This window comes from Eleutherodactylus coqui, chromosome 3 (genome assembly GCF_035609145.1).
Source record: "Eleutherodactylus coqui strain aEleCoq1 chromosome 3, aEleCoq1.hap1, whole genome shotgun sequence".
Taxonomy (NCBI): domain Eukaryota; kingdom Metazoa; phylum Chordata; class Amphibia; order Anura; family Eleutherodactylidae; genus Eleutherodactylus; species Eleutherodactylus coqui.
The window spans coordinates 117,032,487-117,046,657 of record NC_089839.1 but is presented as its reverse complement, the minus strand read 5'-3'; the positions used below and the strand labels follow the sequence as shown (position 1 = coordinate 117,046,657).

At 41.0% G+C, this 14,171-nt stretch overlaps 1 protein-coding gene across 1 annotated transcript in view; it reads left to right on the top strand.

Annotated features, from left to right (window-relative positions):
* SMOC2 (SPARC related modular calcium binding 2) overlaps positions 1-14,171 on the top strand; it is a 441,990-nt gene that overhangs the window by 369,914 nt on the left and 57,905 nt on the right. The window contains exon 10 of the mRNA XM_066595994.1: positions 9,896-9,998. Coding sequence (XP_066452091.1) covers positions 9,896-9,998 — 103 coding nt within the window. The remainder of the gene's footprint in view (positions 1-9,895; positions 9,999-14,171) is intronic.

Genomic DNA, 14,171 nt, shown 5'->3' with positions numbered 1-14,171 from the left:
GCTGAATATTCCACAGAAGGGTGTATTCTGCCATGCTGTTGCGGAATATTCCGTCCTGTGTCAAAGGTCCCTTAGGGCTCTTTCACATGGGTGGAGTATTTCCACCCGGATGCAGTGGAATTTCGCACTGCCGAATTCTGTATCAAAATCCACAGGACTAAGAGCTTCTGCAGACAGGCGATTTTGTGCATGTTTTTGTACGAGATTTTGCAGTGTTGATCAATAACAGTGGGGAATAATTAAGCAGCTCGTTCAATCACAGTTTCTGTCCTACACCAATGTGAGCGGGCCCGGGCACAGAAAAGTACAGTAAAATGCATGGATATGCTCTCTCTTCACAACCCTATTATGTAACACTCTTGCGAGCGTCTTAATGTCTATGCTCATCTGCAGGAGCCCTAAGGGCAGCTTTACATTGGCGTATTTACACGTTTGAAGAAATACCGCGCACAATACATGGAGAATAGAACCTATTAATTTCAAAGGGTTCATTCTCATTTCTTTTTCAGAACAGGGGTGATTCCACACCAATGTTTACTAGCGGTACCTGTGCAACTACGTACAGTATTGTGCGCAGGTACATGCGCAAAGTACCCTTGTTTACTGCCAAAAAAGTTGAGCAGTAGTAAAAGAATTTTGCAATACACCCGTGTGAATCCGCCCTAACTGCAGATTTTGATGCAGAATTGCAGATTGATATAAGCCATTTTCATTCCACATCAAAATAAGCATTGAACCATGTGGATTTTGGTAAGTTGTGTTACAGGATGCTGAAAATTCAACCCGTGTGAAAGAGTCCTGAGTGTTTTAGTAAATGGATAACATGACTGGATATTATATAGACACAATCGCTGTATTTTCTACAGGTTTAAATAGTTTATATTGCAATAATGTCTAAATTGTTTCTACAGGCATCATGGCTACTTTTTGGCACCATGGCAGTTTTTTTTTATGAGAGCTCTTTTACTATTTTATGTAGCCTTTATGGCTGTGTTTAATACGGGCACTTTATTTGTATTGGTACCAGGGTTATTGTTTAGTTAGGTGCTGGCTTCTGTTTTATATGAACACTTGCTGTATTTTATATAGAAAATATGTTTGTTTTTAATATAAGCACTGTTTATGTGTTAATATTTTTTAAATTGACGTAATGACTGGTATTTGTACGTGGACACTGGTTATAACTGCTTTATGGACAGTCTGGCTGTTTCAAGCACAGTAGTAGGTATTATTATGCAACTACTGTGGCTGATACTTTTTCTTAGAGCAATATAACTAGTACTAACATAGTATGTATAGCTGAAAAATGACATCCATTCACTAAAACCTATTTTTCTGCTATGTTGATCCAGAAGAAAAGAAAAACTTTCATGAGACAGAAGCCAAATATTCTCATTTCAGAGAAATATCTTCTTCTTGAGTCCAAATCAGGCAAAATAAATCCCTGGATTAATCACAAACTTTCTGTAATCTGGTAACCTCTCAGCCAGTGTAGGTGCAGTTTACAGCGTGGGTTGAGCCAGTTGCGGGGATGAAGCTAGCAGCAAAGGTGGAGCTGTTATGTTAGAGCCATATTTGTGGGCATGGCTGTGCAAATAGGTATAGTAAATTATTGCATGATACTACAGATGCCTTCTCTGATTGGAGTTGTTCTCTTTCCTTCTCTTCTTTTTCTGGCCCAAACTGCCATGACGACTTCTTCTGACAACTGCAGAGTTTAATTCTGAAACCTGTTTGTGCCCGTGCTTCAGCAGCTTTTCCAGCCTCTGTAGCAAATTAATTTCACACCCACATTCAGATATCCTATGCCTCTATATGCCTGTCATAGACTAGTACCAGGCTGCAACCTTTATATCCCTCATAGCCCAGTGGTTTTATATAGCCCTCATTGATTAGTGCCAGCCTGTGCCTTTTTAAATCGATTTTCATTCAGTGACAGATGCCCATCTCCTAGCGACGTAAGATGTTATAGTCTCAATCACTTGCATGGACTGCTGCCTTTATGGTGCATCCAATCAGTGCCACCCATTCTCAGTTTAGCCCTTCACTAGCAGGTTTAGCAGTCGGTGACACCCATCTGCAACCTGACTGCTTAGTATTAATATCTGCAAAAAGGTCTTCTATTGTTGTTCTGCCTGACGTTAGTCCTTCCTCATAGAAATATAGTATTTCCATCCTGTGACTTATTACCAATGGTTTCAGGCAACAAGTATATTACTAAGGGTACTTTTGACCACTCCATAATAATTCTCACCCTTACATTTGGCATAGTACCAAGCCAAAAAATTGCAAATAAGGAAGATGGAACAATGGCAGCCTTCCTGCAAATCAATGTCAGACCCTTTATACAAGTCCTTATAAGGCCGCCTGCACATGAACAGGTCGGATTCTGCATGCGGGAGCCTGCAGCGGAATTCAATCCCGTGCCCAGACGGCGTCTGCACATACCTGTCTTGAAGTCTCTTTATCTGTACTACGGATGGTCTGCATGGCTTTCCATCAGACATTCCCAGTACAGTTTCTTTTTTAAATCCCCACTTCCCCTGCGCCATCTCTAGGCAATGACTTCAATGGAAGCTGCTCGTGCGGAATCTGCGTAAAAATAGAGGATGCTGCAACTTTTCCTCTGCGAGCAGAAATCCCAATTGGTTTCCACTCATGTGCAGGAAGAAGTGATTTCTCATAGCATGTTACGAATTGTACTTGCTGCAGATCCATGGTGCGGATGATGACCGCGGGTACCCCAATGCAAATCTGTTCGTGTGCAGCCGGCCTTACAATGATTGGGAATTGAAGACCAAAAGCCAGAATCTATACACAGACCGGTTTTGCTCCTCATCAGTGTGCAGTAGGATTCTGGCTTGGCTAGTGAGAGACCTATGATGGGGGTCAGGAAGGATACCATCTCTCCTAAGGGAGAACACCTATAGGAACTATGCAAATAAAAATTATGTCGTGGATTCTCAATGAAGTGAAAAGTACACTTATCTGGTGTGGATTCCATGCCAGATTCCACTTCAAATCCATGACAAAAATATCCCAAAAGACCAGATTCCTACTAGTGGAGTGTTGAGCCATGAGGGGGAACTGGGAGACTAAATTTGACAATCTTCCTTTCTGTGAAAAGCGATTGATGTTAGTAAAGTGTTACTGATACTGTTACTAGAGTATTGTATTACTTTGTATTGTGTGCAAAGTATTATAATTCCAAATTTCTAGAGTAGCATCTAGGTATCCATAGGTAAACGTTTAATTGTTCAATCTGTATTATATCCATTGTTCACTTTTATTGCCATGTTCTTAAATAAATATTGTATATTTTGGCTACTTCTTTTGCTGCATCCAGAATCCTGTGTTCCATCCCTCCACCTGCAACATGCACCAAAGTCCACTTCAAAAGCCGCACCTAGCATGTGGTTTTTAAAGTGGATTTTCGGTGGGGATCTCACTACCTCATCTGAAAGGATGAAATCCACAGAAAATCTGCATGAAAATCTGCACTGATTTGATGTGGACTTGCAGTTGTCGATTTGCTTTGAATTTTTTGCGGTGGAGAATCTGACGGAAATCTATCATGCGCAAACAGACCCTAAAGAATAAGTCTTCTTTTAACTATCTGTCTTCAATGGAAATGTTCAAACAAAGGCTGGACAGACATCTGTCTGGGATGATTTAGTGTATCCTGCACTGAGCAGGGTTTGGACCCGCTGACCCTGGAGGGCCCTTCAAACTCTTATATTCTATGAATAACAAAATTTCAGTTTAAACCCTTAGCAACATCACACAGGGATTGTATGGAGCAGGCTCAAGGACTTAACCAGCTTTATACATGGCGGGTGCTGGCTGTTTAATTCAGCTGAAACCCACCTGCAGCAGCTTGGATCAGAAATAACTCAGATCCCAACCATGTAACCCCCCCAGATGCTGCAGTCAATAGCATTTGCGGAATATTACTAGTTAGACAGTAGTAGAATGTAACAGAATAGTGCTAGCTACATATTGCACTGCAATGCTGAGGTATTGCAGTGTATTCTATAACAGATTGCATGTTCAAATTCCCCAATGGAACTAAAAAAAAAAGAATTAAAATATTTAACTTTCTTTTTCGCATTCATCATATAAAAAAACCTCTGAACAATAACAAAGACTTACATAAATGATTTCACCATAAACAGAGCACAAGATATCATTTTATATATTCTGCATGGTGCACGACGTAAAAAAGAAATGTCAGAATTTCTTATTTTTGGTTACCTCAGAGTCTAAAAGAATTGATAAAAGGTAATTAAAAAGTTTTATATACTAAAATGCTACTGATAAAAACTACAGTTCATCCCACAAAAAACAAATCCACACACAGCTCAGTTGATGCAGAAATAATGTTGGGTGCAAGATGATAGTGACAGATATTTTATTATTTTTTATTTATGTCTTACATTTATTGTTTTTATTTGCACAATTGTAATATTCTGTGTTGGTTTGCAAAAAAGGTTATAAAAGTGAGTCCACTAAGAAAACTATCAATAGCATCTAGACTTCTTTAGTCATGATTATTTTAGCTTAAATTCTACATTCCAGTTTTTACAATGGAATGTCTGTCTTGAATGCCAAAATTGACAACCAATTCCTCCAACCAGCTTGTGTGGTCTTCTTAGCTTGCTTTGTATGTGTTTCACATACTCTATACACATTAGAAACTATAATTTTTCTTATTTTCATATATATGGTATGTTAAATAGTAAATAAGTTGTGTATTAGTCTAAACCAGGATTGAGTCTGACATACAGTAGAGATGCAAATCTGTCCATTATCATTTCTCTGTAGGTTCCATTCCTGGTTTTGGCTTCCAAATACTAATGACCAAATATTGCCATCTGAATGATGCCTAAGGGTGGGTTCACACGAGCGTGTTTTGGTGCGTGCATGCGCACGCACAAAACACGCTTGTATTTACAACAATGCATTCCCTATGGTGTGTGCACATGTCTGTGTTTTACAGGTGCGTGCCTGCAAAGATAGGACATGCGCGCACCATAGGGAATGCACGCATTGTTTGAAATGGAGCCGCAGCTGCTGCCGGCGGCTCCATTGAAAACAATGGTCTGCCGGCTCCCTGCATTCTTTTTCAGGGAAGGGCTTTACATAAAAGCCCTTTCCTGAAAAAGAAAGATTTTAGTGTAAAAAAAAAAAATGCAGGCATTCTCTTCAATGGAGCCGCTGCTGCTGCCGGCGGCTTCATTGAAGACAATGGTCTGCTGGCACACCTGAATTGCTTTTCAGGGAAGAGCTTTACATATAGGCTCTTCCCTGAAAAAGAAAAATTTTGGTGTAAAAAAAATGCAGCCATTCACTTCAATGGAGCCGCTGCTGCTGCCAGCGGCTCCGTTGAAAACAATGGTCTGCTGGCAGACCTGAATTGTTTTTCAGGGAAAAGCTTTACATATAAGCCCTTCCCTGAAAATCAAGTAAAAGTGATTTAAAAGCAAAAGAAATAGATACTCACCTCCCTTCAGCTGCCGGGGCTCAGCCGTGTCTTCTCCTGCTGTCCCCTGCACTGTGGTGCTGATCTATCAGCAGGTGGGGATTTAAAATCCCCGCCTGCTGAAAGAGCTGAATGTGATTGGCTGAGACAGGTGAGAGCTGCCTGTGATTGGCTGAGTACCTCAGCCAATCACATTCAGCTCTTTCAGCAGGCGGGGATTTTAAATCCCCGGCTGCTGATAGATCAGCACAACAGTGCAGGGGACAGCAGGAGAACACGCGGCTGTGCCCCAGCAGCTGAAGGGAGGTGAGTATCTATTTTTTTTATTTTTTTTAAACCTCTTTTACTTGATTTTCAGGGAAGTGCTTATATTCAAAGCCCTTCCCTGAAATCAATTGTCGGTAGCAGAATCCTCTACCGCAGCTGACATGTGTGACAGCTGCGGTAGAGAATTAAAGAAATCCTCTGCGGGGGACACAGCAGCGGCAGACAGGTAAGTAATTTTTTTTACACTACTTTTAATTGGCTTTTCAGGGAAGGGCTTATGAATCCCTTCCCTGAAAAGCCATTGACAGCTGCTGGGGCTCAGCGTTGACTTCTGCCGCTGTCCCCGGCTCTGTAGCGCTGCTGAGCTATCAGCAGCGGGGGATTTAAAAATCCCCGCCTGCTGGTAGCTCTAATTGTGATTGGCTGAAGCACTTTAGCTTATCACAATTAGAGCTATCAGCAGGCGGGGATTTTAAATCCCCGGCTGCTGATAGCTGAGAGCTACAGAGCCGGGGACAGCGGCAGAAGTCAACGCTGAGCCCCAGCAGGTGAGTATTTTTTTTTTTTTACTATTTTAAAAGGCTTTTCAGAGAAGGGCTTATGAAGGCCTTGCCTACAAAGCCACTGACAGCTGCCGGGGCTCAGCGGGGACTTCTGCCGCTGTCCCCGGCTCTGTAGCGCTGCTGAGCTATCAGCAGCTGGGGATTTAAAAATCCCCACCTGCCGGCAGCTCTGATTGTGATTGGCTGAAGCACTTCAGCCAACCACAATCAAAGCTACCAGCAGCCAGGGATTTTAAATCCCCAGCTGCTGATAGCTCAGAACTACAGTGCCGGGGACAGCGCCAGAAGTCGCGGCTGAGCCCCAGCAGCTGAAGGGAGGTGAGTATTGGTTTTTTGTTTTTTTTTTGCACTATTTTAAATGGCTTTTCAGGGAAGGGCTTATGAAGCCCTTTCCTGAAAAGCCATAGACGGGATGCCGGCAGCAGGATTCTCTACCGCAGCTGTCATGTGTGACAGCTGCGGTGGAGAATTGAAGAATTCCCTTTGCTGCATCTGCCACAGATATGGCAGATGTAGCAGCAGGGAATTCTTTTAACTAGTGGGGGTGAAGGAAACATCTGTCGCATGCGGCCGATGTGTTCTTCATGCCTGCGGGGTTCACAGCAGTAGCGGAGGGGTAAGTTGTTTTTTTTTGGTTTTTTTGTTTTGCACTAAAATGTTTCTTTTTCAGGGAAGGGCTTATATGTAAAGAAAAAAAGTAAAAGAATGCAGGGGGCCGACTGCTGCAACTAATCACTGCCTCAGCCATCATATGTGCATGAACAACATGTTGACTGCTAAGACCAGTGATTGGCTGCAGCGGTCATGTACACAATGAATGGCATGTGACTGCTGTAGAAGCTTCTGGTATTGGACCGAAATGGCAGCATTGGGGCTGTGGGAGATTTAAAAGTTTGGGTCATGTTTTTTTTCTTTCCTTTACACGCTTATCTGCGGACTGGCCAATTTTCAAAAATCTTAGAAAGCCCCTTGCCAAAGATGTAGCTAGGCTTTTTTCAAGCAGGGCAAAGAAACCTTTTGGCGCCCCATGGAAATTAAGTTTTCACTTCTGGGTGCTGGAAGGCTATGATAATGCCACTGACATCTGTAGCCAATCACCTGGTGTTAGTGACCTCAGCACTCTGCACCAAGAAGTGAATCAAGTGAATACCAGCAAAACAGCAGCAGTGGAGGAGCAGGAAAGGTGAATGTATATATTTTTTATTTTAATACAGCAGGCTTAACAGCTTTTTCAAGAAACAAATTTACCCAGATAACCCCCTTTAGCCTGTTAGTAACCAGTAATTCATGTTTTTGAAACTGACTAAGGGGCTTTAGTCTAGGCTACTATAAAAAAAATTGCAGCCCTGTCTAAGGCTGGCATGGAAGTCCTGTGAAGGAAACAGTTAGGGCTTGGCTACCTAATGACAGCTGGGCTCGTGCTCTAACAGCTAGCTGTAGAGAAGCCTTAAATCCTGTCTGTTTAACCACTTACATGACATGATCAATAGTGATCACATATTTAAGTGGTTGACAGGGAAAGAGGGCTTCTCCTATCACCCATAAGCACCCCACAACGCGATTGTGAGGTGCTGATGGGTTGGTTCCCATGGGAGCCAGAGGCCTCATCAACACCCCCGGGTCTGCCATGCACACCACATACGTTGTGCAGTGCAGTATAAGCAATGATGAAGTGAGTGCATCTTCAAGCCCCTTTGAGAGACAAAAAAATGTTAAATAAAGTTGAATTTTAAAAAACATAAAAAAATAAACAAAGCCATGTTTTTCCCCTTAAAACCCTATTTTTATGGGGAAAAAGGAAAAGGATAAATATATGAGGTACGAGTGTTTTATTGTGAAAAAGCAGAAGCACAGAAAAAAGTTTGGTATCGTTGTAATTGTATTGACCTACAGAATAAAAGTAACATTTCATTTATATTATATGATGAACACAATAAAACTAAAAAAAAGGACCTTCAATCCTTTATTTCAATTTTTGTTGTTGTTGTTACCCATTTAGTCGCTCATGACCCTCAGTTACCCTAAAGGTGAGCTACCTCCACGTTTTTCAGTTTTGCACTGCTTCTTTCAGTTGTGTGATATACATGCCAGTATCAGCTTTGACAGTATCACCCATCGTGTTCTTTGGCGGACAGATCTTCTTTTGCCACTGATCTGTCCAAGCATTATAGATTTTTCTAGCAACTCTGCTCGCATTACATGACCAAAATCTATGAGCCTGAGCCAGGCCATCTTGTCCTCCGGAAGTCTGAGCGCAGTTATTTTGGCTTCCGTGAGCCTGAGCCCAGTCATCTTGTCCTCCGCGAGCCTGAGCCGGGCCATCTTGTACTCTGGGAACCTGAGCCCAGTTCTTTTGACTTCCATGAGCCTGAGCCCGGTCATCTTGTCCTCCATGAGCCTGAACCAGGTCATCTTGTCCTCCGTGAGCCTGAGCACGGTCATCTTGTCCTCCAGTGTTAGATCTGGTCTTATACGATTCAGGACTTCTCTGTTACTCTTGATCTCCAGGGTATACACAGCAGTTTTCAGTAGCACCATAGCTCCAACGCATCAATCCTTCTTCTATCAGCTTCCCTCGCAGCCCAGCTTTCACATCCATACATGGGTATGGGAAAAACAATGATTTGCACTATCCTGCGTTTAGTTGCTACACAGATATCCCTACTTTTCCAGATTTTGTCCATGTTTAGCATTGTGCTTCGCCCCAATGCTATCCTGTGTTTTATGTCTGGCATAGATTCTCCAGCCAGGTCAATTTTCAAACCAAGGAAGATGAAGGCTCGTACAGTCTATGTTCTTGTTGATTTGAATGTGGCCATTTTTTGCAGTTATCATACTTTTTGTCTTTAAATTCAGGTAGAGGCCCACTTTTTCACTTTTGAGTTTTAATCTTACATATCAGCTGCTTCAAACCAGCTTCTGTTTCTGCAAGCAGAATTGTGTCATCTGAACATGGAGATTCTTGATGTTTATGCCACCTATTCTTACCCTGGTTTTCAATTCATCTAGGTCTATTTTCCACATAATCACTTACGCATATAGGTTAAACAAGAAGGGTGAAAGGATGCAGCACTGTCGGACATCTTTGCTGACTGCAAACCAGTTTGTGCCCCCATACTGTGTCCTCACAGTGGCTTCTCGATTGGTATAAAGTGATTTTATCAGCTTGATTAGATGCGCCAATGCGCCCAGCTCTTGTAGGGCCTGCCATAGCTTGTTATGGTCGACGCAGTCAAAGGCCTTGATGTAGTTGATGAAACACATGTAGATATTCTTTTGATATTCTCAAGCTTTTTCAATCGCGCTCAAGTTTTACAATTCTGTTATTTCATTCAACTCTTTTATAAAATAGTTGTTACAACTTAATTACTGATTGCATTATCCCAACACTGTATATTGTATCAGTAAATCTAGCTGGAAAAAAAGCTAGATTAATAGGTTTGTCCTAAATCCTATGTGCAATATAATGGAGGTAGTTTATGTGATCACCTAAGAGCTCATACATTTTTTTCATTCTCTTCTAAAATTCCTACATAAGGACATGATGGTTCACTTAATAAAGTATTTCATAACTTTATTTTAGGTTGTCCTGGACCGAAAAAGAATGAATTCCTTACAAGTGTATTGGATGCATTAACCACAGATATGGTACATGCAGTTTCTGACTTAATGTCTTCTTCCAGCAGGTAAGCTTGTGTCTAGATTTGTTGCAATAAAAGTAAAGTATACATTAATCATTTTTATAAATAGCAAATTCTAGATTCTTATAACAACACTTGCCTTACAGAATGTTCTCTTTAATGAAGAATAAGAGAAGTAAATAGATAAGGGTTGGACAAGGGTCAACATTCCAGACGTTATTACAGTTTGGCATTTGCTGGAATAGAGTTAAATGAATTACAAGATTTTCTTGTTTTTCTCAACACCAAGTGACTAAAAACACAGGAGTGTTATTCACATGGACAAAAAAATCTTTTTTTTAAGTGTTGATTTATTAAATAAATATTTTAACAATGCTATACACAGTCATAAGTCGTGTGCTGATGCAAAAGTAAACCTGTAGCACCTCGCTAAGACATACAGATAAACAGGGCTAAAGCATTTGGCTTGGGAAGTCTATCTTAAAAGTAATCCTGACAGAATGGAAAAATACAGATTCGGTGCCAGAAGGATTTTTTTTCTTCCAAGACACAGAATCATTCTATCGAGCCTCTCAAAAATGAGCGCCTATGTGTCAAGGTAGAAAAATATGCAGGCCAGCTGGCTTAGTATTCGAAAATGCCAGCCAGTGGGAAGGTGAGGGAGAAATCTACTAAATATAAAGTTGTCAATCTAGAAAACTGAAGTTATATTAATGGCTTTACTTAACAGTTATGTCAAAGTGCTAAAAGAAAACATTAAATGCTGGATGCCTGTCAGTTGTGTTGTGTTTCCTGAAGGATTAACTATGTTTTATACTAATGCAACAGTAAATATCATGTGGTACTGACAGTATGTGTCCATCCATCATCAGTGTTGTTCATTCATTTCTGCTATTGCTTGGAATAAAAATAATGCAAGTTCAAGAGATAAATCATACATTTAATAAAAAGGCCCCTCTGTGCCCCTACAAAGTGATGAAGCCCCCCTCTGATGAAACAGAAGATTGGTGGAGAAGTCGGGATATGCAAGTCAGGCAGCAGTGTGATGTGAGTGATGAAGTTTGAGGACCCTGCAATGGCATTCTCTGCCCCTGGTGGTCAGCACGCCACTGTTTGTCCTTCTGTCTGCCCCCCTACAAACAGGTCACTGGCACGTTGTGGAAGCGAATGGTTCACTCATAGCTAAAGCAAGCTATGACTGTACGTACAAATTAGCTATTTAAGTAATTCTGTACAACTGAACTAAATTTTCTTTGTTGGTTTTGTAGGGTTGTGTGCTTAATAAAGGACATGAACAGTACAACTGTTTGTGTATTAGTTTACTTAGATGGTTTGTCTATCTTTGTGACTTGAATAACAATCACAACACACTACTAATCAATGCAGAAGTCCAGGTAATTATGAAGTGCTCACTTACATTTCCTTGCAACCATACACTAACATACATAAAATCATGGAATCATTGTGTGTATTTATGTACTTTTGCATCTAAGCATCTTTTGCACTGTTTTAATTACAAAAATGCTTTATACGCAAAAATATATTTTAAAAAAACTACACACAAGCAACAGCCTCCATAGCCTTTAACTCTAATGCTACCAGGGATTTGGGATATTTTGCACCTTTGGTAGCAGGACAACTTTCACACTTTTGAAATGTACAGATAAAACCTATACAATCAAATATTTTTTAAAAGTTGACACCTGGCACATTGTCAAAAAAGAATCACAGAATAGTACAGTTGGAAGGGACCTCCAGGGTCATTGGGTCCAACCCCCTGCTCAGTGCAGGATCACTAAATCACCCCTGACAGATGTTTGTGCAGCCTTTGTTTGAACACTTCAATTGAAGGAGAACTCACCACCTCCCGTGGTAACCTGTTCCACTCGTTGATTCCCCTCACTATCTAATATCTAATTTGTATCTCCTCCCCTTCAGTTTCATCCCATTGCTTCTAGTCTTTCCTTGTACACATGAGAATAGGGCTGATCCCTCTGCACTGTGGCAGCTCTCCAGATATTTGTAGACAGCTATTAAGTCTCCTCTCAGCCTTCGTTTTGCAAGCAAAACGTTTCCAGATCTTTTAGTCATTCCTCATAGGACATGATTTGCAGACTGCTTAGCATCCTTTTAACTCTTCTCTGACCTTTTTCCAATTTGTAGATGTTTTATTTATTAAATTGGGGTGCCTAGAAATGGACGTAGTACTCCAGATGAGGTCTGACTAAGGAAGAGTAGAGGCAGATAATTACCTCACATGATCTAGACCCCATTTTCCAAATACATCCCAGAAGTGTGTTTGCCTTTTTTGCTGCTGTATCACATTGTTGAGTCTTGTTCAATCTGTGATCTATTAGTATTATTTTAAAGCCACACTTGTACTGAAAAATGAAGTGATGCTATGTGCAACCTGTTAGACCCCTACTACCTCAGGGGTTCAATTGGAAATTTAAAAAAAAAAGAAAATAAGCTGCACCACAGACTTCGTATATATATGCACTGAAAATCTGCTTCTTTATTACAAATCAGTGGTTCATTCATGAAAAAATGGTATGCAGTCCAATGAAAATTCAAAGATGATAGCTTAACCCCTTAATGACACGGCCTATTTTGGCGTTGAGGACCAAGCGATTTTTTGGTATTTTTCCATCTCCATTTTTCAAAAGCCATAACTTTTTTATTTTTCCATGGACGCGGCCGTATAAGGGCTTGTTTTTTGCGTGGCGAGCTGTAGTTTTTATCGGTGCCACTTTTGGGTACATAGACAATATCGTAAAATTTTTTAATTTTTTTTTTTATGATAACAGGGAGAGAAAACGCATCAATTCTGCCATAGATTTTTTTTTTTTTTTTTACAGCGTTAATCATGCAGCATAAATGATACACTAAATTTTTTCTGCGGGTCGGTACAGTAACAACGATACCAAAATTGTTATATTTTTTTTTAGGTTTTTACACTTTTTTGCAATAAAACCCCCTTTTTTTGGAAATCTTTTTTTTCCTCTATAGCTGCATTCAAAGTCCTGTAACTTTTTTATTTTTCTATGTACGGAGCTCTATGAGGGCTTATTTTTTACGAGACGAGCTGTAGTTTTTATTGGTACCATTTTGGGGAATGTACGGCTTTTTTGATCACTTTTATTGCATTTTTTGGGAGGCAAAATGCTAAAAATTAGCATTTTGCCTTTGTTTTTTAGCGTTGTTTTTTACGCTTTTTATCGTACAAAATAAAAAGTGTGTTCAACTTTTTGTACACGTCGTTACGGACGCGTCAATACCAAATATGTGGGGTTTTAATTTTTTTTCCCTTTTTTTATGCTAATATTAGAAAAAGCATAAAAAAGGGGTTTTTAAAAAAAAATTTTTTACATTTTTCTTTTTTTACACTTTTCTTTTCTTTTTTTTATACTATTTGAGTCCCTCTGAGGGACTTACAACACTGTGCCTATGATCGCTGTTATAAGGCATGGCAGAGCTACTGCTCTGCCATGCCTTATCGCTTATACAGCGATTATAGGCACAGGCAATACAGGACGCCAGTGTCTGGCGTCCTGTTGCCATGGCGACAGGCTGGGCTCTCGCGATGACATAGCGAGTTCCGGCCGGAGAAACAGAAGGAGCGCGATCCCTCTGTGAACTCTTTCCCTGCCGCGATCTACTTAGATCGCGGCAGGGAAGGGGTTAACAGCGGGCGGCGCATCTCCGATGCCCCCCCGCTGTTGCAGCGAGATGCCGGCTGTGACTGACAGCCGGCTCCCGCTGCGGGATAGCGCTGGATCTTATGTGATCCCGCGCTATCTCCAGGACGTACCGGTACGCCCTGTTGCGGGAAGTACCAGGCTGCCAGGACGTACCGGTACGCCCTGGAGCGGGAAGGGGTTAAAGATCATAGTGACGTTTCAAACTAATATGTCCTTTATCAAGCTAGTAAGGGAACCATATACTCAAACTTTAAATTTGGAGCAGGAAGGGGATAGCTTCATACAAAACGATAAATAACCCCCAAAAGACAAGCAGCAACCACTTCAGTGGATTCCTGGAAGCACACAGAAATTGATAAAGGACATATTAGTCCGAAACATCGCAATCATCTTTAAGCTATCATGGTTGTATGGGCAGATCATAAACCTTGCCTACCTAGCACCATACTCACAAAGGATATGTGGGTAGGAGGTCTGGGCCTCCCAGATATCTATGACTATTACCTGGCTACACATG